Source organism: Dysidea avara, chromosome 1 (assembly GCF_963678975.1).
Source record: "Dysidea avara chromosome 1, odDysAvar1.4, whole genome shotgun sequence".
In the NCBI taxonomy this organism is placed as follows: domain Eukaryota; kingdom Metazoa; phylum Porifera; class Demospongiae; order Dictyoceratida; family Dysideidae; genus Dysidea; species Dysidea avara.
This window is the reverse complement of record NC_089272.1, coordinates 19,053,337-19,080,119: the sequence shown is the minus strand read 5'-3', so window position 1 is coordinate 19,080,119 and position 26,783 is coordinate 19,053,337. Positions and strand designations below refer to the sequence as shown.

The 26,783-nt window shown below is 36.9% G+C and overlaps 1 protein-coding gene across 1 annotated transcript in view; it reads left to right on the top strand.

Annotated features, from left to right (window-relative positions):
* Positions 1 to 5,209: 5,209 nt before the first annotated feature.
* The window catches only part of LOC136265341 (uncharacterized), a 143,937-nt gene continuing 122,363 nt past the window's right edge, over positions 5,210 to 26,783 (top strand). The window contains exons 1-3 of the mRNA XM_066060181.1: positions 5,210 to 5,275; positions 5,332 to 5,353; positions 24,602 to 25,876. Of these exons, the coding sequence (XP_065916253.1) occupies positions 5,216 to 5,275; positions 5,332 to 5,353; positions 24,602 to 25,876 (1,357 nt within the window). The 5' untranslated portion in view covers positions 5,210 to 5,215. The remainder of the gene's footprint in view (positions 5,276 to 5,331; positions 5,354 to 24,601; positions 25,877 to 26,783) is intronic.

Here is a 26,783-nt window from a genome sequence, read left to right as displayed (position 1 = left end):
AAATAGTCAAATCTTCATATTCGTGCATGCTAGAGTAAAACCCTTGTTTAGTGACCAGCTCTAAAAGACCACCTCTATACAAAGACTGCATTGTAATTAGGTCCTAAGATAGATATAAGGCATACTCAATGACCTCATTGTGGTGGCCATTATTTACAAAGACCAGCTCCTTATAAGACCACCTCTTTGCAAGGTCCACCTCCTTACAAAGGCCAACCTGTATTTCATCATTTTTATTAAGACACCTATATTGGCTAACTCACCTAAGGTCATAGTGTACTACACTTCACTTGCATGGACAAAGTTCCCTTAACCACATTATACAATTTGTATAGCACATTCTGTTTCAAGTTGATTTATGGTACAGACCAAAATATGGAAGATGACACTGATCTTTATATGATGTCATAAAGTAGACTATAAATTTTCTGGAGCCTGCGTACTTGACATAATCACGATTATTAGGTGATCTTGTTAAAAAGGTCATGAAGTACACGTTAGGGACCTGGCCACTGTAATGGGAGTGGTCTTATTAAATGAGGTCACGAACTATGTACCAGGGACTATATACCCAACTGACTGATGATTGTGTTGCATGTGATCTTTGTAAAGAGATGGTTTATGTAACAAGGTGGTCTGTAAGAGGTGGCCACTAAGCAAGGATGTTATACTTCACTTGCATGGACAACATTCTGTTACAAACTAGCTGGTACAGATACTCTGATTTCTTAAATGATCTTACCATGGAGTCATAAAGTAGACCATTAATTTATAATAAGGTCATGAAGTACGCCTGGGGACCTGGCCACTAGAATGGGAGCAATTGGAAACAGTGGAAATGGAACCAGAAACTGAATATGGAAATGGGACAAACCTTCATATTCATAAATGCCATAGTAGCAAGGGAATAGGAATGGTTTTCAGAGTGTGGGGGCCAAAGCTATATAGCCATAACCAGCTAACCACGTCAAACAGTGAAAAATCAAGTCTGTAGCCTTATCACATCAAGCTATGCCATTCTCTCAATACTGTATTGAAGTACATAATTGATGAGCTTGAAATTTTGTGAGGGTCTTATTATTTGTTATAAATCCAATGTCTTCATGAGTGTCACCAGTGATCTATAAAACCTACTTAAGTTTTCTCCCTAATATATACAACAAAAGCAAAAAGACAGATTATTCAGGTGTAAAACTAGATTGTATAAGGCTGTTACCTTAATTATGTAGAAAAATATGTGTTTGCATAGTTTCATATCAGTGGGGGTGTATATATATAAAGGTCTATAGTACATCATATAAAATGCTGTTTCATCGCCAAAACACCAAGTATCTATCAACCCATTTGTACCACTGCTCAGCTGTTATGTAAAGACTATGTGTGTAGGAGTGGATTAATTGCCTCCCACACACATACATTTACATGCATAGATACTTACACTCAAGAAGCAAAACCAGTGTGGGAGTAAGACTAGATACATAACATAAGTACATTGAGTTGTCTTCACGCCTGTGTAGATATTCCTATGCAACTCTACTACCAGATGTTCAGATACTCATATCAATAGCAGACTCAGCCTATCGTAATCATGAGTTTGTTATAGCCATATGCACTACACTATACACTTGGAATGATTTTCCAACTGTGATATCTCTTTCATACCTTTGGAGAAGAAAAAATACTAGTGTAGAGATAATATAACATATGGTTACTCCAAGAATTATAAAGGTAACTACTAGGCATACGTATCCTATTAAATTATTTCATAGCAAGCATGGGCTTGGATTTACTTAACCACTATACCACTATATTGCTACTCATGCACATTACAGACATATCATCTGAACTTTACACCATTTGTCAACAGCTGTAGCTTGCATAGAAGTTATAGTTCCAGTCTCCACTTGACAAAACCAATGTCTATTGCTTTATTGACCTAGGAGGTCCTTGGTCTAACCACCCTATATTATGGGCAGGATATGTGGTACATTCCCTTTATGAAAATTGCTTAGCTAGCTATGTAGTATTTTGATTTTATAGTATTAGTGAATTTTTATAAAGAAATATGCAAAAGCTAGTAGTTTGTATGTAGCCAAGTGTACAGATTAAAAGAAAATAGCTGTAAGCTTCTTGTGCATGTCATCTTAGCTTGTTAATATTCATTATTCATCATCACAAGTGCTGTATAATGAAGTACATACACTATTGCTAGCTATTGCATTAGTGCTGGGCAGTATTGAAAAATATCAAACGGTATACCTTCCATAAAAAGTATCACTGTATTACTAAATATCACAGTATTAATGTAAAAGCCATTGGTATTAAAGTAACTGCCATTTACCTCAACAAAAGCACCAAATACCCATGGTAGCTCAGGTACAAATTACCACAAACAAATTTGTTTACATAGTTTGGTTAGCTGACTACACCAGCACCTGCCTACAAGCATTGTCACATGTCTGATTACATTCTAAATATGGGATGAAACAAACCCACTGGGAGGCCATAATGCCCAGACGGTATGACGGTATTTAAAAAAAAAGACGGTATTAAAACTGGTATAACTTAAATATCACAGATTACTAACAATATCAGTATATTGTCCAGCTCATTATTGCATTGAAAGTAGCTACATATATTTAACAATCTCTAGTACATGGTGGATTACTAGTGTACACTGGAGTCATTCAGACGGCATATGCAGACACTTTTAACCACTCTCAACCTGTATAGGCAGGTTTGCATATCTTCTCTTAATTAACTTTAGAACCTTGTCTCTTATGATGATGATGTTATTGGTCTGTTGTTTCTATTGTTCTTTTGTTTGAAAATGTAGAATTGTGTTGTTACATCTATGGATTCAAGCAACCACATGGAACTACTGTATTGATGAATCACTAGAAATCCTATATTGTTATATTAATGTACATACCTAACCACCTACATGCGCAAACACAAAGACTACTGTATATAGCCTAAATATTTTCAAGGGGGATTATCAGGGGCAGATCCAGGGGGCAGTGCCCACCCCCCCTCCCTTCCCTTTCAGATTTATTTTCATAGTGTTGCTCATTGGCACCTTAGACATAATTCAAACATTTTTATGCAGTTTATGGTTTTGTATAATATAATAAATCTGTTTATAGCATATTGTTAGCCATATATTGGCATAGCACAAGGGGAACTAGGTGGGATAGAGCACCCTCTATATTTAGAAATCGAGGTACTCTAATTGAACAGTCTAATAAAACAGTCATAATTATATAAACACTGTATGGCATCTTAAACAACCAAAACTCCTGTTCTAAATTGAGTTAATGACTCTATCCACACCCTAGTGACTATAGGAGTTCTATGGAGATGCAGCTGCACACCACATGCCATAATTTTTTGCTTGTGCAGGGGACTTCTATTTTGTAACTTGCATGGTAGTATTTGAACATATTCATTAAAAATTTTCACCTTAATTTCAGCCAAAAGTAGCACCAAAATCATTCTCAAAAAGCCGATTTTTCAAAATTTCTTTATCGACTTTATAGCCACTACCAACTCAGTAGCATTCATGCTTCCAGCATTGAATTTTCATAAACATTTACAATTTTTAGTCAAAATTTCCATCAAATTCAATATCACAAAATTTATTTTTCAGACTTGAGGAAACCTAAATAATACTGTACTAGCTACGTAGCTCAGTATATAGCTGCTATTAAGCATTCAATGACATGTAAATATACTTCTTCCATGCAGTGTTGAACTCTGCAAATTTCAGTCATATATAATTGCCACTAAATTACTTCAATCTCAGAATGTTAATTTTCAAAATTTCCTTAGGGAACAGCATAGGCCTCTACTGGCTTTTAACTCAGTAGCTTCCAGTGTTTGAACTATCAACAAATTTTGCCACCAAATTCAATCTCAGAACACTAAATTTTAAAAATTTCCTGGGGGAAAGCGGGGGCATGTCCCCAGACCCCCTAGAAAGCTCATGCTTTGCATAGTGTGTGAAACACACTGTGGAGTGACTTCTATCTGCATGACTCCTCCACCCTTTTTAGCAAAATCCTGGATCCAACCCTAATTATTTTCAAGGTTAAGCAATGAACTTTTATTCAGATTTGGCCCAAATGTAATATATGGAGGTCTAAATTTTTACTTGTCCGGTTCTGTATGTAATAAAACTTTGTTGGCAAAACCAAACAAAACCCCCCTCACAACTTCCAGGACTCAAATCTGGACTGCTGGTGTGAACGCATGCAGTCGAAGTGGCTATACTGCTGCAAGCTACACAGCTCCCTTACTTTTTTATCTTATAAATGTGATTCAACAAGTAATTATAACCTGTATAATATTATGGTGAAGAAGAAACCAAAGCTGAATCTGACCATAACCCAACCCACCCCTAAATGCTAACCTTAAGTTTTTGTCTGTTAAGCATAATGATGTCCCTCACTGTCTGTATGAAGGTACATTTTGGTGAGTTCAAGGCGAGCTAGGTTTGGCTCGGCTTTGCAGGAACGATCGCTTTGCTTTGCTCCAACCCTAGCTCACCTCAAAGTCACCAAAAACTTACTTCATACAACTAGTGTGCTTGAAACTTGAGTTACGACAGGTAAGTGCTGGACTAATAGCCTGTATAAGACTATAAGTTGGTCTCCAGAACTGGACAAATAGCCACAACATAATTTTTTTTGCTGTTAACCCCCAAAACCTTGAAAAAGCAAAAAATCCATCCCTCTCAAATATTTAGGTAGATTCTGAACCCTAACAGACCATCTAATATTGGCAAGGTCTTAATAATAGAAACAACTGAGACCAAGAAGTAACTCAATTGCAAGCTTTTTCAAAGCTGGCACTGTATATGCTTTTGCAAGCAATGTACGATAAAATCAGGCATGCCATGATTGTTAGATGTAAAGTACACACTACAGGACATCAGTAAAATGTTTATAATTTTTAAACAGCTGTCATGGATGATGTTTACAAACAGAGCTTGGTTATCTAGTTCATAGACTCAATAATATAATTTTATATCAGTGTAACATTAAATTAGAACACTTGAAATGCACAAAATTAATAATCTAAATTTTGTGATGATGTGTTTATTATGTAATGAACTAGTACATCATGGTTACCTTAGTAACAGAAGCATCTATATATAAAGGCTGTTCAACTGTTCTGTTTGCATATACTTGCAGCCTCAGGCCTACAGGTCAAGATGTTGGTATATGGAAAGGCTTACTTTTTGTTGGTCTATCTTATTGCTTTCGTACTGTCTGTAAGTTGTACATTAAATTTATTGTGATTGGTATTGACATTTCAACTTGATTACAGGATTCTGTCGCTGATGCAGAAGGTATGATTTTACTGTTGTTATTTTTGTTTAGGTTTCTAGCCAAGTCTGTAATAAGTAAAAATATTAGCTACTTAGCTAGCTATGTTGTTTTCTAGCAAGCAAAATAATTTAATAGCTATAAAATTTGACATGATCATGAAATACATGCAAGTTTTAATTTGCAGGTGAATGTGTGCAGTAATGTGTGCTGACAATCTGTAATTGACTTCATTGTGTAATAATTATTGGATAGGTCTGTGTAGCATATATACATTTCAGAAGAGCGTAAGAAAATTTAACTACTCTGTGCAGGAACAGAATGCAGGGCTGTGTTTGAGAAAGTTGTTTACCTATAACAACCATATTACCTGCAAATGACCCAGGATGCATGCACATACAATCTAAAGATAGTAATAAGATGTCAGTAACTTAGGAATTATAACAATAGCTGTAAAATAGAGCTAGCCAGCAAAGCACAAGTGGAATAGGTGTTTAGCTATTTGAATGGTCATATAATCTAGGCCATCATGCAATATTTAAAATAGCAATGCGGTTATGGGCATAGGTGTTTTAAGTTACTAAGCAAATAGATAGTTAACTGAGGTAAAATTGTTCTGTGTTTATAACTAGATATATACCTATAATGCTTGGTTCAGAAAAGTCTTTAAGAAAAGCTTCACTATAATTGCTAAAGCAATACCAGTACCTCAGGCATTGTTACGTGCAAACACTATAGCCACCGAATCCATCCAATTAAATCGTGCTAGCTACATAGATTCATTGTTGTGACGTTTTTTTTTTGTTAGCTAGCCGGCTACATAGTCATGCATAAAGCGTCTGAAATTTCACGTGAATTTAAATAATTGCGACACAAAAGTTAGCGATTTTATATATGTTATATATTCAGTATGCAAGTACGAACTTGTTCTTTTTGAATATGTTCTAATAGTGCCTAAAGGTCTGGTAGCTAACTATATCACGACGTGACCTTTGCCACTCTCAGTGAGGTCACTCACCAGACTAAATGCACTTGCATGGCATAGGGTTGCATCGTTCATGGTACTGAGCTTCCTTTCGTATCCATAGTGCCTACGGAACTTCACGGACTTGGAGGGCATGTAGCTACCGCTGACGGCGAGCTTGCTGGCCAAGTAATCCAGTCTTGAGTTGTGATTTTTGGTTCAAGCATATTTTCGATAGTTCGAATCAGGTTCAGATTTTCCTATATCCATAGCTACCCTTTGTTTCAACTCGCAATGCTATGTTGACAGAGTAGGTTTATAGTGATGGTCGATGGATCGCGCATTAACTGGTTTTTAATGCTCTTTGCCGGCGCTCGCCTTGACTAGACTGCGACATGAAATTGTTAGGGAAACGATTGAGGCTGCTCATTCAGCTACCAGGATTTCAACTTTACTTTTATGGCTGCATGGACTCATCGGTCAGGATACAGTCGATTGTGGACTGAATTCTTGAAAATAATATCGATTATGCCGTCGTTTCTGTGAGGCTTCTTGTGAGTAAATTTTGTCGACATTCAACAGCAATTGAACCACACTTTATTTATTTTTATTGAACCACACTAATCTTTTTCTTCAGTCCGTCTGATCCGGAATTACTACAAATAGCTAGCTAGTTTTCCAGCCCACGATTTTTTTACAGCACGGAAAGAAAATTTTGCAATCGACGGTGTTATCGTGGGGAAACTGAGCTATTAATGTGTTATAGCGGCGCTAGCGTCTGTCTGGCACTTTAAGGTAACGAACGGGGTCTAGGGGAGTGCGAACATGAGCAGGAATTACGGTAGATGGTAGCGAAAGCCGAGCTGGATCTTTGTTTTATTTTTTGGAAAAGAAGCTAAAATAGCCTGTAGCTACACCAAATCATGATAGAAAAAAAAAAAACATATTATTAGTCCAATGCATATCCAGCTCCGACGAAGTCGTTCAATGAGCGTGCCTCAATAATATGGTGCGGTAAACTATTCCAAGAATTCACTACACGATGAGAAAAAGGTTACTTCGTAGAAAACAAGAAGAATGGCACTTGTAAATTTTTTAATGATGTCCTCTGGTAATTCCTGGTGACTGTGAAAACTATCATTTAGCTACATTGATATCCACTAAATTATTAAATATCTGATATAGAAGTATCATGTCACCACGCTGACGACCGGATAATTAAGTGAAGGCAACCTTAATTCTATGAGTTGTAATCGTATAGCGCCAAGTAGCTATAGAGCATTTTCAACACGTGATCTTCATTACGTAATTTCAAGTTTCGGGTTTTGCTTACCCGTCCACCACATTGGTGAACCTCTGTACTAGTAAACCGTGTAATAGTTCGCTCAGTGTATCGTGTTTACAATACTGATTCTTCTGGCGGTGAAGAGAAGTCATACTAGCAGTAGAAGTGGAAAAGAAGTACATCCGGCTCTGGCAATTCTTTAGAAGGTTGATTAACTGCACGAAGGGGCGGACTAAAAATAGAGCCGTTCAACAGTTTCGTTACTCTCTGTGCTGTTGTTACTGGCACGTGAAAGGTATTGATTACTGGTCCGACCCGCCGGCCAGGATTAAACTGAGCAGATGCACTGTAGCTACAGTGTGAGTGATTCATGCAGGCTCAGATTTTTAGTGAGATATGAGCAGTGCTTATTCTAGGGCTGTTAAGGGGGGAACTCCCCCCCCTAAAATCTCAGACTCACCACTTAAAATTGTGAGTGAGTACTACACTGTACTTGGTTTTAAAAATAGGACACAAAACTATCAAAAGTGCCTTCAGATTTCAATCTCAGAGTGTTTTAAGATGTAAAAATTCCCAGGTTAAAAATTGCAAACACAACCTTAAAATGTTCTCAGATTCAGTGTCAATTGTTTAAAAATCTCCTAGGTACATATACGACTGACAAAAGTTCCTATGTGATGGCTATTCAATACTGAACTATCTAAGAGTCTAAGTGTAAATGGCTTTACTCTCAAAATTGTCCTTAAATTCAATCTCAGAAAGTGTGATTTGTAAGCTAGTTTGCTATGAAAGTGGCATGCATAGTCAGCGCAAAATACCCCCAAATTTAATCTCAGAATACCTGATTTGAAAAAATATCCTTGTTTTGCCATAATCATGAATATTCAATTAAAAATCCTAAGTTTTAAATCATTTCTTGTGATATCCACCCAGATGTTTAAATTTGCTAGTACTGTGTGGTATCATATGATTATGGTCTATGCACTAAATGTCACACAGAAATTGTTTATTCAACAGATACAATAATATAAACTTGTACAAGTACTTAGCTAGTTTTCATCTGTTCACCCCCTAAATTCTTGATTCCCTCCCAAAAGAGAAATCCTAGAATAAACACTGGATATGAGCTCTGTTTGTTTTTGTAAGTGTTATTATTAATTGTTCCATGATAGAAAATGCTTAGCTGTGATGTTACAGGTATATGATTCTTTGGTCCATTGTATATGTAGCCAGTTGTCACATAGAAATACTCAGTACACAAACTGCACATATTGTAACTGGGATTGTCGAAAAGAATTGAAGACTCTGGGAGTTGTCTTTCACAGATCTTGCAATCAATGCTATACTTTTAGGTATTACTCCTGAGGTGTTGAGACTAAATATGTTAAATTGTCTTTATGTTTGATGACTTATTACAGTGGTCATTCCATTATAATATGGTTTTATCCGAACTGTGGAAATGATTGTTTTGTTAGAATAAGCGTGCATTCTATTAGACTAATTGAACATGTACAGAAATGAATGAGCTGCATTTCAATTATCTGAGCATACTCTGGGTTCGGATAACAGATAGGTCACTGTACTAATTGTCTCTGCGGCTCAGATGTATACAAATGCAATACACAAACTTATAAAAACCAAACTTGTAAGGCACAATAATCATACACCGAATGCCAGAACTTAGTGAAAATTATAATTTTGGGTGATCCACTTCACAACTGTGAAGTGGTGTGGCTCAGTGGTGGTAAGTACAATAAATTTTTCTGACATGATTGTCATAACTGTGGCTTATGTATAGATGTGGAAGTTATACTACATTCATGTATTGCTGATGGGACGCATGGATTAAGACATGCCAATAATATTTTTAATAGATCAGAAGTGATAAATGCCCCTGATGTATGTACTTAAATTGCAGACAATGGTTCTGGTAAACAGTGGAGTCCAAGAATAGCAATCATTAAGCTATAGCTGGTCATCATAGCTGGAAGGTAGAATCAGCTGATATTTTGTTCTGATGCATGGCTGTTTTCTATAACAAAACAGCAAATCTTGCAAACTACACAAATGCATGGACTGGTACATCTATTGTTAAAAACAAAAATACATACCTGGTGGCACATAGATTTTTTGGACATCTATACAATCTAGTCTACTACTATAATTGTGTAGGTGATCATGACACTGGAGTTTGCATGCAGGTCACAGTGTGCAGAAGATCAGGTGTTGTTATTGCTGGACAGCAACCTAAAATGGACACAGGATATCAACATAATCACTGCAAAGGCAAATGCTTTTTACAATGTAACACAGCTAAATGTCTGGTCTCTAGCAGTTAAATGCTATTGCTATAACACATTTGTTTGTTCCATTCTTGAATATACCTGTACAGTCTGGTCTCCGTACCATGAACACGACATTTACAAACTAGAGATAGTGTAGAGAAGACCAGGAAAGTTGTTGCGAGTTGTTGCGAGTTGTTGCAAGTTGTTGCTGATCATGGAATGTTGAACAGTTTACTATTTACTTAAATATTGAACTGCATTGTAGCACTCATTATTACTACACACAGAATAATGACTCTTGTCACAGTCAGAGATACTAAGAAACAAATGCTTAACTTCCCTCAAGATTCATATAACAAACAGCTTCTTTCAGTGCAGTCCTGGCACCTTCCATGCTCAACCACTGTAAACACAATATACTGAGCGAACTTATTTCTCAGTCTGTGAACTCCTTCCTGATGTTGACTCCATCTGGAATAGATGAATTTCATAATAAGGGATTTTAATCTGTTGCCCATGGCAACCTGAATTTTACATTATTCTGTAGGTGTGAATGTCAAAAGTAACATCTCATATTTTAAAAAGCATAGCAAATATAGGTCATGATCATGAGATTAAAGTTTACAATTTTCCCATACATTATCTATGGGAGGGTGACAGTTGCCTCTTCTGGGCAATCACATGGATAATGTATGGAAAACCACAAATTTCAAAATGTCATATCTCATGATATATAAACTCTATCATTTTAAAATTTGGAGAGGTTAATTGTGAGATTCACACCTACAAATAATCTTAAATTGAGAAATGACATTAATTGAATTTGTTGTTTTCCCACACATTATCTATGTGATTGGGGTAACTGTTGCCCCCTCTCATAGACAATGTATGGAAAATGACAAACTTTAAAATGCCATATCTCATGACCCATATATGCTATCCTTTTAAACTTTGGAGATGTCACTATAGACATTTACCCCTACAAATACTATAAAATTCAGGTTGCTAGGGGCAACTTTTGTTATTATGAAATTCATCCATTACATCAAAGATTGTATCACTACTGGAATGCACATGTTCATACCTAAATTAAACTATCCTCTTCGCAAACCCCTAAATGGTATACATCAAATATCTGCCATCAAATTAAATGTCTTCGCGCTTTATGGAAAAGTATAAACGCCACCCTACTGATCACAATCTTCTCCATGTTCAAACTGCAGAAAAGGATCTCCAAAACAACATACAGCTAGCTTGTCCAAGATTTTGCTTTCAGCAACAATCCAAAAATATTTCAGTATATAAAAAACACTACAAAGTCTACCTTTATTCCTAGTACAGTTGCTTATAAGAACTGTTCAGCCAGCCTTGATATTGACAAAGCAAACTTACACAATGAGTATTTCTACTCTGTTTTTTTTTTCACAGAGCACTTACTCCCTACTACCTTTCAGTCATATGCCATCTACTAGCTCTTCTCTAAACTCAATGTCTTAGAAGAAGAAATATATTATACTTTGACAAGTCTTGACCCCAAAAAGGCACTTAGTATTGATGGTATTAGCCCTGCACTTTTGAAACACTGTGCTGTAGTCTTAACGAAATCTCTACATTACTTATTCTCTTACAGTATCTATTACTGTTGCCTCCCATTTTGAGTGGAAGGCACATTGTGTTACTCCTATTTTCAAGTCTGGTGACAAAGCAAGTGTGACAAATTACCGACCTATATCTTTTCTATGTGTTGTCTCCAAGGTACTTGAGCGAATCATCTATGAGAACATTGTAACTCTTATCCATAACCAAGTCTCTACTCATCAATTTGGTTTTATGAAAGGGTGATCGACTTTACAACTATTAATTTTCCTTAATGATATCTATGAAAGTAACAAAACACAGACAGATGTCATTTATCTTGACTTTGCCAAAGCTTTTGATTGAGTCCCCCATAATGAACTATTTCTCAAGCTCTGGCAATTTGGTATTACTGGAGATTTCTGGCTCTGGTTCAGTTCTTATCTTAACAACAGAAGCCAGTGTGTGCCTCGATGGCTCATATTCAAGTTTCTTACCCGTTTTATCAGGCATACCACAAGGAAGCATCCTAGGTCCTTTATTATTTCTGGTGTACATAAATGATTCTATTCTCTGTAATATACTGTTCTAATGCTTTATCTTTTGTTGACGATACAAAATGCTACAAACTTATCCTACAACTACTGGATTCCCTCCAACTTCAACAAGATCTTGACTCTTTATCAGATTGGTCAAGGCACTGGAACTTCTTTAACTCTAGCAAATTCATTCATCTATCTTTTAACTTCCTACTTCCTACTTCCTTCTTTATTAATGGTAACCCAATCACTACAAACAATACTCACTGAGAACTTGGAATCGTCTTATCTACAGACCTGAGACCTCTCTTGGAGAGACCACTATAGTCACATTTCTGCTAAAGCTTACAAAACACTCGGTTTACTTAGGCGTGCATTTTGTCATACTGTAAACATCCTGACCAAAAAGTTACTCTACTTAGCTTTAGTAAGACAACTTATTTACTGTTCCCCACTATGGCACCCCTATCAGATAAACGATATTACTCTACTTGAGAGAATACAATGCTCGGCAACCAAATACATTCTCAACAGTTTTACATCCGACTATAGGACACGTCTTATAAATCTCAATTTGTTACCATTATGTACTTTCTTGATCTGTATGACATTCTCTTTTTTGTAAAGTCAATCAAAAGCCCTTCGGAAAGCTTCAACATTAGAAACTATGTGGATTTCTGTCAGCTTTCAACTTGATCATCTGCCAACAGCAAACTAAAACATGTATTCTCATCTACCAACAAGCAAAGCAACTTTTATTTTAACAGACGTCCAAGAATATACATCTTACCTGCTCTAGATCTCAATCAATCTTTTATCACTATCAAGACATACCTAAAGCAGTTTCTTTGGAATCATTTTACAACCAATGTTACTCCAGACGATCCACACACCCTCCATTTTGTTTGTCCCTTTTCCATCTGTTCCAAGCATCCTCGTACACCAACTTCAGTTCCATTAATACCACTTGTATTATTATGTTATAGTTATAAGCTAGTGTAGTTAATTTAATGTAGTAGTAGTAGTAAGCAAGCAAGCAAAGTAAGTAATTGTGTTAGTATAACAGGTGCTGGTTCAAGTTATCAGTTACCTTTAGTGCAACTCCTATGTGTTCCCACATACTCAACTTGTAATTGTACAGAATAATGTTTGTTGCACTATAAAGCCTATTAATGATAAAAACTACGGATATTACATGGTTCACCAGTGCTTGGTTTACCTGTATGGTGGACGCGTGGGTTAATTTTGAAGTTACATAATGTTGATCACGTATTGAAAATGCTCTATAGCTACAGAGTTCTAGAGAATGTGAGCATACTAATAAAGTTCAAGTAGCTAATTGCATGGTCATTGTACGGATAGTCGGACACCGTCACATGGACATCGTTATATCACTAGCTGCGAATAAAACTGTATTAACATTACTTGGCTTGTTCTTGTGTTTATGCTAGGGCTGTTAAATGCATGGGAAACTTCCTCTCCTAAAATCTCAGACTCTCCCTCTCCCCCTCTAAACTTGTGAGTGGCAACAGCAAAGTTGTTATTAGAGTGGCACAAAATGCTCTCAGATTCAGTCTCAGACAGTTTTATATGTAAAAATTTCCCAGGTTAAAATTGTATACACCGTCTTCAAATTTAATCTCAGATGATGCATGTGTATAGTTTTATGTGTATGATGATGGTTATATTCAATGTCTGAGAGTCTATAGCTATAGATTATTAAAGCTTTACAGTGACTAGCACTGAAGGTCTGACAGCAACTCGTGCTGCACCATTTGGATTACTTAACCTAACAAACAGAATTGGAGGACTTAAGACAACTTAACTACTAATAAGGTGAAACAGAAAAATGGCCACAGAAAGGAAAAAAATTTCCTCCGTGCAACCCCAGGATTCGAGCTAAAGGAAACCCAATGTCTAGTAGAGCACTACAGAATCTGACTTCAGGGGCGTAGCCAGGATTTTTTGAAGGGGGGTTCCAGACCAGCATTGAGTTACCAGAAGCAGGGGTCTGGGGGCTGTGCCCCCAGCCGCTGAGAGACTTTCAATATTTTAATGAATCAAAACTCAGCAAATTGCTATATTTTACGCAAAAGTACATTAATTGTGATGCATATAAGTGCCCCGCAATGAAGGTAGTACTAGATAAAGCCACCTAGTGGAAACAGACAGCATAACACATAGAGACACATACTAGTAATCTGTAAGTGATAGTTATCTCACTGTGGTATAAGAGTCATGAATCCACTGATACAAATGGAATGACTTACAATCAAAACAATATAACTATACAAATATGCATAGCATGAATTCATTTTGCATAACACAAGTGATAAACTACTGGAGCTCTATATCTTTAGACACTGCACACCAAAGCTATAGCAGTATAAGGTCATGCTAAGTTTTGCATTTAATGTTAGAATGTCTGAAAAACTTCATATGGACATGGATATATTTACATGCATGTTCTATTAGAGTATATACCTGACTGCTCTATTAGAGTATATCGATCTTTTTAACAAGTTTTGAAGAAGCCTAAGGCTCATGTTACCTCTGTAAATCCTTCCTTGAGAGATGAATGCAAGCTTTATCAATTGTTGTGCTGTGCCATTACACTATATTACTTACTCATTTTGTCCTGCCACACTAAATGGTGTGTTAGGATCCTGCTTGCAGAAGTCAAAATTTTACAGGAGGGGTTCCTGAACCCCCCGGAACCCCCCCTCCCTACGCCCCTGGACTTCACCCAATTAATGCCAATACAACATTCATCAGTCAACCTTGTCTAACTAGTAACTATTTCAATTGTTTTATATGGTTGCAAACTTGAACAAGTGTATCTGGTTATCATATAACTAGGCTTTCATCTAGTCATCCCCAAATTCATGATTCCCCCCACAGGAGAAATCCACTGATTAGGATTGAAGGTGCATAGTGCAGCCACTGTGCATTTGAGAGGCACACTTTTTGAGTTCTTCTGGACCATCAGTTAATGGAACAGTGATGCATATACCAGATAGGAAAGAAATTATTTTGACCGTCACAGAGAAACATCATCCTCTCTTAGCTAACTGCAAGGCTGCAGTCCATGCACATCATTCTATGTTATTACTGCAGCATGTGTGATTGTTTAGCTAGACAATTGGGTATCACCTCCTGTAACCACATGCATTACCCCCACTGTGAATAAATATGAACACAACTATGGTGCATGGGTAGCAGTGTCTGGTTTAGATTTAGTCCATGGTTACATGGTGTCCAGAACTTGAAAAAGTACTCTGCATTTAGGAAACTATAGATGCTGGATCCTTCCACTGAAACAATTGAGATATGCTAATGAAGTAGCCACAGTAATTTGAGTAAGAAAATAGCTCTTGAGAAACAATATCTTTTGCTGTTCCTGGCTCAGTGACTGCTCTATTAGAGTAAATAGATTGGTTTTGGTAGATCTAGCAAAAAATTAGCTAAATGGCATTATAATCTAGTTAATTATTTGTTACTCTGTATAGCTCTGCTTTCCCCTTCTTGCATGCTATGAGTAAACTAAACTCATTTGATCTGCTCCACATTCCTGTTTTATCTGCTTATCACTTGTTGTTTTTACCTACTCAAGGTTAACACTATTGCTATCAAGGATGCTAGTAGTAGTCCATGAATAAAATACCTTCATAGAAATATATAGTGAGTTTGATAATCTAGGGTACTGCCAAAGCAATACTGAGGCTAGTGCCCCTGGTGCTGAAAATAGTTTTGCTAAACCGTTTGCTGTAATTGATCACCACAAAATTTTCATATAGTTTGCTACATATAGGCCTAAGGATCTGATACTCCAAAAAGTCAGTATGTGATTTAAAGAAACTATTGAAGTGTGTAATTGTAATTCAATGAAGTATTTTAAGGTGATTAAGTATAGATATTCATACTAATACCTATCCTTATAGCATGGCTATCTCTGAAATTTCAGCAACAGCTTGAGTAGCTAACTGCATAATTGTAATTGTAGAGTTTGGGTTGAGGCATAACAAGCAGTGTACATCTACAAGCATGATTAAGAAGGGGTAATCAATAGTAGTGTATCAGCTGTGCTTACTTATGCAATTTATGCGATAGTTAATAATTATTTCAATCAATCAATTGATTGATTGATTGAAAGACAGATGGCTACCAAGAATGTGGTTTTCGAATTGAAATTTTAAAGAAGGCTGTATGAGATTGTAAGGACCCTGGGCCTTGTACAGGCTGGATAAGCCCTTGATTTTCATTATTGGGCTGAAATACTCTAATAGAACAGTAAATTTTTACTCTAATAGAGCAATCAGCTACACTCTGATATAGCAATCAACCGTTCCATTAAAGGGGAACAGAAATAAATGCAGGAAAAATATTTCCTATAATGGTAAAAGTCATACCAACCCTGTAGAGATTGCAGCCATGTAAGTCACCCTATTGACAGCTCAGCTCCATTTAAAAGTTACTCTGTACAGAGTTCAGTTACAATTGTAGAGAGCTCAAGTCAATCTGTAGAAAGTTCAGGTACAAGCAATTCTCTTGTAGAGGGGTCAGCCACGTAACAAGTTACTCAGTAGAGAGTTCAGCCAAACTGCAAGTCAACCTGTAAAGAGTTCAGTAATATAACAAGTCATTCTGTAGAAAGTTCAATTACAACTAAGTCAACTTGTAGAGAATTCAGCTACATTACAAGTCACCTTGAAAAGTTCAGTTACAAACAATTTGCCCTGTAGAGAGTGCAGCTGTAACTAGTAACCTATAGAGAATTCAGCTACATTAGAGAGTTTAGCTATGTAACAAGCCATTTCTTTTTATTTTCTGAAAAAAGACGAGTAAAAGGAAAGCCCACCAGCTTTTGGGTTTGTAACTATAAAAGAAGTGATTTCTATACCAAAATAGCCTAGCTGGACCTCAAAGAATGGCTAGGGTGAAAAAGGTTGTAAAATCTAGCCAAGAATCCTTACACTTGTGACTTGAGTTGTGTTATCTGAATGAATTAACTACAGTCTGGTTTCTAGAAAAGTGCCACATCATACAGTATGATAATACTGTATAGTAGGCACCACAAAGGTTTGGGTGTGGCCCATGAAAAAACATCACCAAAACCTGCCTCATATTTCTATAACGACAATGAGGCAGAAAACTAAGCCCAAAAAAAGCCTTTAGATCAACCCAAAACACTGTAATGGAATAAGTTATTAAATGGAATTTTCTAGTGACTGACTGACCGACTGACTCACTGACTCACTGACTGACTCACTGACTGACTCACTGACTGACTCACTGATGCCTTCAGACAAGCATAACTTGATAACAGCTAACTTAAAGGCTATGGGCTTGATTTTTTCACTGTTCGATGTCGCTTCAGCCAGATACGTGCCTTTTGGTATACTACAGTACGTACGATGCATTCTTTATGGACTTACCAGTGTCCTCCTTTGTGTCCCATTCATCTTTGCTGACAGCAAATGGTGTCAGTTTGGCAGTAGCATGTGATGGCTTCCCTTTATAAAAGAAATCATTTGCATTTTTCATAGTGACTACTTTTATCGCAGAGGTACTTTTCAAACAGTTCTTGACTCATAATGCTGTGAATTGGGTTGAACATTGCTGGCAACGAAGCGTAATGGATACTTCACTTTTCAGATGATAATTGGTAGCTGGGGTGCGCAGCACCATTTTTTCTTTTGCTGGATGTGGTATGTGTGGGTTCACCAATCATAATAATTTTATTTTACAAAAAAAGTTAACAAACAAGTATGAATTTTCAACTAGAGTAGGGACCATAATTGTGCATTACTCCAGCTTGTTTCAGTACTTTTATCAATGTGCTATGGTCCCTACTCTGGTTGAAAATTTCAAATTATATAGTATAAACTCTGTTACAATTGCATGTTTAAAGTACGTCTGGACTGAGAACCTAGATCACCACATAAAGTAGCTAAACAAGTAATTTGTTGTATACCACCATGCTAGTGGACATTTAACCCTAAGCAGCCATGGGTAATTGGAGATTAAAATTATGTTCAATAGCATAATTATGTTCAGGTATAGGTGAAATCACTACCTTTTATTTCTATGATCCTTAAAATCCCTAATTTCTCCTTGTACTTATTTGTTTACTTTTTGGACTGTAATTGTGACTGGTGAACCTGCATATACCACATCAAAAGAAAGAATGTCATCAGATTTATGTTTTCATGTGAACATGTGCACCAACTGATACTGTATCAGTGCTGAAATAGTGAAGTGGCTATTATGTTTCATTTTCAGCTATGTTCAGCCCATTACACAGCATTACAAATGAAGGACATTACAAGAAGAGCCTCTGCAATCTCACTGTGGAAAATACGGACAATTCTTGTTACAAACATGTAGGGAAGCCATCATGCGCTACCATGAATTGACACCTTGAACTGTCTGTGAAGAGATATGGGACACAATGGAGGAAAAATGTAAACTTGCATTGTACATACTGTGGCATGCCAAATCAGGCAAAGTGATGTATGACAATGAAAAATTAAGCTTGTTATTGAATTACACTTGTCTGAAAGCATCAGGTAGTCAAGTCATGCAGATAATTAGTCAGTCAGGAGAAAATTTCTTGAATACAAAATGTAATTTTGTAATAACTTCTTGGAAGCATTACAGTAACCAGTGCTGCAGAGCACCATGAAGACCTTGTGAGGCTGGTTTCTGGTCAGCATTTTTGTGAAAACTGAAGTACAAAGCACTATGATCTCGAATATGTACTGTATAATGATTACATTAATTTTGATGGAGTTTAACTTGTTAAACAAAGTTAATGGAGGGAAATAATGTGCACGTGTTTGGTGTAGCAACACATTGCAGCTAGAAAGTATACATAGGTATATAGCACACCTGCATCATAATGCTATTAACTGGAAAACATTGTGAATGCATGCGCATGAAAAATACCGCGCATGTATGGGTTATTCCAAATGTGTAACAGGGTGGAATAAAAGTCCCCTCCCAAAGCCTGCCCCTAGGACTAGGAAACTATGTCGAAAATGAGTACATACAAACCAATTACATTAACATTGCTCTAAGAATGATAAATAACAAAAAGAGAGGGAATTAACTTTATGGTATGGGATTATTTTATCAGGGGAGGAAATGCACAGACATTGAAGGGAGCCTTGTGTGGAATCCAGTGTTTCCCCATTCCAAGAGTAGTTCTTCCATCCCAAGACTAGCTTGGGGTATGATAGTGCAGAGTTTGTTAGGATGGCCTTGGAAATCCCTGTGGCTTCAAAGTTAGGAACCCCCAGGTATTTCTCCCCCAAGCCTCATGCAAATGGGAACCACAGTTTGTGGCTGATCATATCAATGGTCCTATTGCAAAATCGTATAGAAGAACCATAGAGCCCTACTCAACTACCAAATCAACCACCATCATTGGACATCAGTTGACAAGTGAACAATATCAACTTGAAATAAACGGCTGATTGTTCATGGTTCTATTATTTAATGACCAACATTAATGTGTTATTAACCGCAACTGAAATACAGCATGGAAGGTATTTTTTATAAGAGACAGTTTCCTATACACAAGAACTCTATTGAGTTAATAAATAGCATTCAGCACTGGCCTTCTTGAGTGTAAAATTATGGTCTATTCTTACAGCCTGACAGGGGTTACACATGCAGACTACTGAAGTCAAGGGATTGTACGGACTGTGTCGATAATCATAGTTTTTCCAGATAATATGGCCTGACCCCTCTCATTCCACTGATCTTTTTTCAGCTATGTTTCGCTTTATGTTCTTTTAGAAAGGCTAGTGCATCTAACTCAGACCTAGTTTAAACTCTTAAAGTGACTTGAGTCATGAAAATCCAATGCATCTTGGTCACAAAATCTTGAAAGTAGTCTAGAACTTCATGCATATACCTTAAGTATTGGCTTTTACTCCATTCATCATTGTGGCAACACAAACCAACAAGCAGGTGCCTTTTCCAACTGACCAATTGTTGGAGGCAGCAAAAATAACATAAACCCAAAAAAGTAGATCCTGTGCTTTCATTAGTGTGAATTTATGGAACAATAGACTTCTCTGAGATTAGCTAAAGTTCCCCTCAAGCAAGACAGACGACCATGGGTTGCAGTTGACCAGCTCATCTCATGTTGTGAATTGAAGTCTCCAGCTACAACAGATAGACCATGGTTGATTATGGTACCTAGATTATTCTCTTCAGAAGTTCTTCTTAAACTATAATGATGATTGAGAACATCTGGGAGTAGACCACACAATGTCCAAACTGTCTGACTAGGCCTATGGATTGGAATGGAAAGACTGCTATGTATATTTTTTAAACTTTAGTTACAGTTTGTTAACTTCATTTCCCATGTTTCTGCCACACGAAGCCTCAGGTCATGCTAGTAGTGGATATACTTACCTAGTAAATGTAGTTGCATGAGATTCTTGACCTTAAAGGTCTTACAAAGATTTGCTAAGATTCTGCTCTAAAAATGCATTCTTGGTCACAATGCAACTTTTGGGTTCGTCTAACCAGGTGAATACTTATCTCTAACAATTTGCATAATCCTCTCAGTTCCTTGGTATGACATATAGCCTTGGCAAATGGTCACTCTAAATGTAAACCACCACCATTAAAGTACAGAGCCACCAAACATGCCACTATTGGACTCTCCCCCTTAGATACAATTAATTTTAATTACCCTTTCCACATTTCCACATGGATTTAAATTTAGTGCTGAAAATGGACACCACTGAATACAAAATTCACATTCGTAGAGTGTTCCCCCCATCTGATTGAGGATATTTCACAGAATTCTTTGGTGGAACAAGAATGGATGCCTCCCGTATGTTTATTTAATGTATGAGTGTGTTCAGAAACAGTCATAAATGGAAAATACTGATTCTGAACAAGATAGACCTCCTCCTTAAGTTCTGCTCCAGTGGACCGTATTCCGTGACAACTGCTCAACAGCGAACCTGCAACCAGAACCAAGCGAACCTGCAACCAGAGCCAACAGAGGTGGCCATTCAGCAAGCTCACAATAATCAGACACTGGGCCACAGCCACACAACCACCACCAACAAAAACACAAACGGGGATACAGTAGCAAATAACCCTGTGAGTATAAGGGTGCATTACGAGTAATAACAAATGCATGAAACTACAATATTCTCAACCAGAGCCTGGAGACACACACCCAGCATAACTCAACCATGGTTAACACTTGATTTTTCACCGTTCAATATTGCTTCGGCCTGAGACATGCCTTTTCACCAACTGCAGCAGCTACAGTGCATGCATCACAGACTTGCCTTTGTCCTCCTTTGTGTCACATTTCTTTCTCTACTGCCTCAAATGTGTTGATTTACAGTAACACACAGTGGCTTCAGTGCAAGTTGGCTATTACAAGAATCATCTATAATTTCCATAGTGAGAAGATTAATTGTAGAGGCCCTTCTCGTACTGTTCTTTGCTGTATAACAGGTGGAACATACCTGAAAATGAAGTGGAATGGCTGTTTGCTTTCCAGTAATTGATAATCTATGCATGTGTTTAATCCCAGCAATTTCTGTAGTGATTGGATTAATTGCATAGGCACTTCTTGCATTGTCCTAGAATTAACTCTTTAGGTTGGTGGGTTGACCTGAAAAACATAAATGCTAATGCAGAATATGCACATAGGAGATTTAGTATTGCAAAGTACTGTGTAAAAGCATCAAATAAAATAACATGGACTTGTTCAATCAAAGAGGATGTTACAGTTGTAAAAGTAAACTGCATATATACTGTAGTTACAATAATGAATTGGCTTAGGCTACATAACTAGTTTTTCATCTATCAAAATTCAAAATAGCAATGTGGATGGGTGGATTTACATTTTCGCTAACTAGGCTACAAAAATTGCTACTCATATGACTCAGAGTGTCACCACTTTAGCAGTATTAAAGCATTTATAGTTTGTACACGTAATGCTTCGCTCATTCCAGCTATTCAAACATCAATTTAACTCTTGTTGTTTCTGCTTCAACTTGAGCTTCAACTACATGCACGTGTTGCTGAAGTAAGCACCTGTCACCTGTGCTACACATAAGATCGGTCTAACAATTGTAATGACCCAAGGAAAAAATGCTTGCAGTTGAAAGATAAGGTGGATGCCAACAGTGTCAGATTAGTGGAAGAGCAGCAGCAAAGGTGTGACACCCACATCTGGTTTGTTCCTGTTCAAAAAGCATTTCTAAGTACTGAAGTTGCCAAGAAGCCAGTTTCACAATGGAGAGGGTTCTGGACAATTGTATCAATTAAAGGACTTTTAACTGTAGTCCTAAGAATGGACACTGCTGAATGCAAAATTTACATCAATAGAACATGCCCCCTGCTGATGATGGATATTGCATAGAATCCAGTGGTGGAACAAGACTGGATGCCCCCACTAACTATTGTATGCGTGTGTTCAGGAACAACTACAAATGGGAAGTTCCGATTCTCAACATAGACTTTCTCAAGTTCTGCTCCACCATCAGTCCAGTGGTGATTATGGGGTTCAACAGTTTGGTAGGACAGAAGACAAAGGGGGAAGTTATGTGATCAACTGACTTCACCGTGTACAATGTTACACATTTTAGTAATCTTTACCTTACAGCTAGGGTGTTAAAAAGCATGATTGTATGCTTATTATTTCTGTTCAATCATTCAAGTGACTTATAAATGTAAACACTTGTCATACAACAACAATACACTTGTTTTATTACACTGGATTCTTAGATTACATGATACTCACTATGTGCGCTAAAGTATATAGTGCAACATTACCAGGCATAAACTTTCAAAAGTTGGTTACTCACCCTCCCACGCAGCTATTCCATATCCCACTAGATACTTTCTACAATGATCATTATGCTTTCACGCAGTGCTCTGTTCATTAGTATTTCATAATTTACTGCTTTATTGTGGTTATACATGTTTGCAGTGTCTCAAAGGCAAAGCATACTTTTACAAATAGTGTTTTTTAACAAACTTCACTGAAAAATCCATAGTCTGAGTTTACGATGTTGTAAAACAAAAACTAAACAAAATTTTGCAAAACCCGACCTATGAATTTTAGTCAAGTCAATCTTCTTCCAGATAATATGAAGTTTGTGAAACTAAACATGTTTTTTGAAACCCTATGGAAATCACAAAGATGGTTGTAACTTACTTGTAAAACATTTTTAAAGTTCTGGTACTACAAAATGTCGGGCCCAATGGGGGCTTTCATCTGTTACAAAAATATTAAACTAGGATGTACAAAATGTCTAGTGTAGATAATCAAAATATGAAATTTAAAGTTTTTGCCTGGTTGAACTATATTAAACCATTCATCCAGCGTGCATTGCTATTTGTCTGCATTATGCATACATGTATTTTCTACAGATATAAGGAAAAATTAGGAATTTTAAGTTTGAGTAGGGATCACAGAGATAAAAAGTAGGGAAACAAGGGGGGTCGCCTACACCTGCAGATATACTAGTGGACATTGTTAATCCCTACTTCAGGCTACACCCATGACTGAATTGGGGATTAATTGTGCACTAGTGTATCTGCATGAGTATCTGCAGGTGTAGGCAACCCCTTCCCTACTTTTTATTTCTATGATCTTACAATTCCTAATTTTTCCTTATACTTGTTTGTTTACTTTTTTCTAACATTATTATGACTGGTTTTAACCAACACATACCGCATCAAAGTAAAGGATACCACCAGAGTTAATGTTTTCATCTGAATGTGTGCCCCAAGTATCACATACTGACTCAAAAGTGAAATAGCCATTATGCTTCGATATCAGCTATGTTCACCTTATTTTACAGCACTATAAACTAAAAACAGTAGGAAAAGCACCTCTGCAATCAATCCAGACACCACAAAAAATACAAATGATTTGCAAGCCCGCCCAACTACTCGAGATTGAACAGTGGCCATTACACTTCACTTTCACCTATTTCAGTCTGTTACACAGCGCTACAAATGAAGAACAGTACGTACGAAAAGCATCTCTGCAATCAATTCAGTCGTTACAAAAACAATATGGGTGAGATACCAACTCAGCCACAGGGAAGCCACATTGTGCTATTGTAAATCGACACCTTGCATTGTGAACAAAAGAACTGGAACACAAAAGAGGACAAAGATAATTCCATGATGCAATTATTGTACGTACTGTGGTTGGCGAAAAGGCACATCTCAGGATGAAGTGACGTTGAATAGTGAAGATATCAAGCCTGTAGCTATATCCATTGTCGAGTTATGCTTGGCTAAAAGGCATCCGTTAGTTAGTAAGAATAAAATTCTGTTAAATAGAAAATTTTAAAAATTTCATAGAAACTTTTGGAAAGGTTTGGGGTTGGTCTGCAGACATTTGTGAGCTTGCCTGTGCCTAACCAATACTGCCAAGTTGTCATGAAGGGAAATTGAGGCTGGTTTCAGGGTGATTTTTTGGCTGGAAAAGCCTAGTTGTGCATGATCCCTAATACAGTACTACCGTACTATATGATGTGTCCTTTTGTTCTGAATTATAAGGTAAACCATCACAATTGGAATGCAATACTGCTTAATGATGCTTATTCTATTTTATGTAGGCAGCAGCTACTATCTAGGTTTTTTCAGGAATTGGCAAGGTGGTAAGCCATCTATCACATTACAAACCATCCTATCGCAACCAGTGAGCTACTCTGTTGAGATACCAGGAATAGGTTATTATCGCAGTGGAACTATCACAGCTGGTAATGACGTTATTTTAAATATTCCAAACAGTGTGGAGGCTTCATCACATAATGATCAGAATAAGGGAATTTACCTTAAGACAAACAGTGACAAAGTGACTGTAACTGGTCAAAATGATCCAAATTATCACACTAGTGAAACATTTTTTGCTTTGCCAACTAAAAGTTTCGCTGTAGAATATGTGTACTATGGAGTTTCAGTACCTAGGACATCTAGCTCTCACAGTATAGTGCTGATAGTTGGTACAGAGAACACCACGATGATGAATTTGACAGTCACACAACCAGTCACTGTTAAGGTTAATGATATTGCTGTTTCTCTTACTACCGGTAGACAATATTCTTTTGTGATTAATAAGTTACAAACAGTATATATTGGATCAGTAGAGGACTTGAGTGGGACCAAAATTGTTACTAACAAGCCAGTATCTGTGTTTAGCGGTCACCAGTGTGCTAATGTCAATGCTGGTGACTGTGGTTATATAATAGAACAAGTTCCACCCACTGCATCATGGGGAAGAGAATTATACATTGCACCATTAGCCCCCAGAAGATCATATAGTATCAAAGTATTGGCAGCATATGACTCCACCAATGTTGATGTTTATTGTAATAATGCAAAGAGATCATACAGCATCAATGAGGGTGGTTTTATTAGCAGGATTTTATCAAATCAAGAATACTGTGTAATCTACTCTACTGAGCAAATCTTAGTAGCTCAGTTTGGTCATGGACCAGGGAGTAGTGACAGAGGTGATCCAATGATGACACTGGTACCTGCTGCCATTTGCTGTTCAAATGCATTTGCTTTCTCGACAATTCGTAATCCACACATATATAGATCAGGTTACATTTACAATCATTATGTTAACATAATAGTGACGGCACAGTATTATCAACCTGACATGATCTACCTGAAATCAGGAGGAGTAACAAGGTCACTAAGTACACAGAATTGGTTATCACTTAGAGCTGAAAATGTTATTGAGGCATATGCTGCATTAGTGTCAGTATCAGAAGGAGCAGTTGAAGTTGTGCATAGCAATGCCTCAGCTTTACTGACAGTTATAGTGTATGGATTCAGTTATTATAATGGTTATGGCCATCCTGGTGGATTAAGTTTACAATCAGGTATGTTGTAAACAGATGTTACTATGCATACATCCATCTTGGCAACAATATCTGTACTGGAAATACATGTATGCATTGCACACTATTGTGAAAAATTATATACACATACTTCAGTATAAATACTTACAGTAAAAATATTACATCTATATGTGTATACTGTATGAGTGTGGGTAATCTATACTCAAGGGTAAATTTAGGGGGATTCCCTGGGGTTTCAGAACCCCTCTTAATTTGTAGACTTGAAGTAGAAACACCAGTTTGGCAGCACAAATGTACAGAATAACAGGGTAGGAAGTGTAGTATTACCAGTGCATTTAATTATTAATTTAAAGTGAGGTAGCGAGATCCAAGGAATAAAGTAGTGAAACAAGAAATATGAATAATGGTATTATAACATAGTTCAGTAGGAAAATCCCCACATTGGTATGTCATAACATTAATATTATTTTGTTCAATGCCAATATATATAGGGATTTTCCCACAGAGCTATTCTGTTTTGTGAATGCTATCTCACTAGGGACCTGTGAGAAGGCTTAAAGCCTGTGAATACAAACATGTAACTAAAATGTGAAGATGTGGTAACTTGATCCTCTGTAACATGCAGACTAGGCATGCACCAAGGGGGCCACAACAACTGGAATACTATCATCCATAAGTATTTCTTGCTCTACTACGTTTTATCGCTAGGATCCCTACTTCATTTCAAATGAATAATTAAGTTTTTTAAATACACTAGTTTGTTTAGTTTTTTTGTTATAGCTAAGCTATAATGTACACGTGTGAGTTTTCTATTGGAATATTGAACATGTGACTGTTATATTAGGGTAACTGCTTTATTAGAGTATCTTGAGTGGGCCTAAGCCAGCTGTACTATAAACGATGTTTAATTGATGTGGTTTTTCACGTC